This window comes from Psammomys obesus, unplaced genomic scaffold, assembly GCF_907164565.1.
Source record: "Psammomys obesus unplaced genomic scaffold, mPsaObe1.curated_primary_1811, whole genome shotgun sequence".
Classification (NCBI taxonomy): Eukaryota; Metazoa; Chordata; class Mammalia; order Rodentia; family Muridae; genus Psammomys; species Psammomys obesus.
Genome location: NW_026592652.1, coordinates 3,003 through 4,310, shown reverse-complemented (window position 1 = coordinate 4,310; position 1,308 = coordinate 3,003). Strand labels below are relative to the sequence as shown.

The following is a 1,308-nucleotide window of genomic DNA, read 5'->3' as shown; positions in this document are numbered from 1 at the left end:
TGTGTGTGTGTGTGTGTGTGTGTGTGTGTGTGTGTGTGTGTGTGTGTCGGTGTCCTGGTGAGGGAGGGCACTCATAGATGATGCTGACCTCATAACTGACCTTCTCTCCCCAGAAGGACATTCTCAGGTCTGACCTGGTCGTGTGTGCAGTGGCCGCTGTCCTGTCCTTCGCTGTCAGTGCCAGCACCGTCTTCCTGTCCTTACGGGTAGGTGTGCCTGGGCTCTGCTCTCTCAGTGGGGTCAGGAGTGGGCTGGGGGCTCAGAGGGTGGAGGACACATGCTTAGACAACCATGTTCTGACACGGCCACCTCCCTTGTGCCAGCTCCCCTCCCTGGGGTGCAGTTGTGTGTGCAAGGGTGATGGAGGAGCATGTAACTGAGGGCAGTTGGTGGTGTGATGGGCTGGGGTCACTAGAGGGGGAGGCTCTGTGTCTGGGCTAACTCAGGAGTCACATGACGGGAAGGCTGCCCGGAGGAGCTGAGGAGGTGGATCCCGCCACAAGTCCGCACTCACAGCCACATTGCCCCTGGTGCGTGTTCCAGCAGCTCTGCACTCTGCTCGCTCGTCCTAAAACACACTCAGGATGTTTTGAGGGGACGGGATTCTCCCAGCATCCTCTGGGGCCTTCTCCCAGCCACGGTCTCAGCAGCTCACACACAGATCTTCCCATTCGAGGGAAGCAGGATCAAAGCACGCTCAGTGCACACTTGCCCTGCCGGCCAACCTGGGCTACACTGAGCCTGTCTCAGAAGCACAAGATGAATGACACCCGAGGAAACACACCCACGATTAGTCTCCGACTGCCTCTGCATGTACACGCGCACGTGCACATGTGGAGACAGACGGAGGAGTAACAGTGGGTATCTGCCTTACTCACCAGTGTGTCTCTGCTGACCCTTGACCTCTCCCCTGCTGACCCTCGACCTCTCCCGCAGCCATTCCTCAGCATCGTGCTCTTCGTCCTGGCGGGCACTGTGGGCCTCATCACGCACCACCTGCTGCCTCAGCTCCGCAAACACCACCCCTGGATGTGGGTGTCACACCCGGTGCTCAGGAGCAGGGAGTACCAGCAGCGGGAAGCCACAGGTCAGTGTCTCGGCCCTGAGAGGGGCAACACTGCAGGGGACACGCTTCCCATGGAGTGTGTGCAAGGTGCCGTGAGCAGCCTGCCACAGTCTGCAGGCTTCTGAGGACACGGGGCTCACAGCATGTGTGCCCACGAGAGTGAAGAAGGAAGTCTGGGAGCTGCGGAGTCCCCGTGGCACACAAAGCAGGGGGATGGGAAGGAGTGCGTCACCTTAGATACG

General features: G+C 59.8%; 1 protein-coding gene across 1 annotated transcript; it reads left to right on the top strand.

The window, feature by feature from the left end:
- Positions 1–113: 113 nt before the first annotated feature.
- LOC129682415 (pecanex-like protein 2) lies at positions 114–1,087 on the top strand (the record flags this gene model as incomplete). Its single annotated transcript, XM_055614779.1, has 2 exons — positions 114–206; positions 937–1,087. Coding segments are annotated over 2 exons (244 nt in total), but the record flags the coding sequence as incomplete, so codon positions are not given.
- Positions 1,088–1,308: the final 221 nt, after the last annotated feature.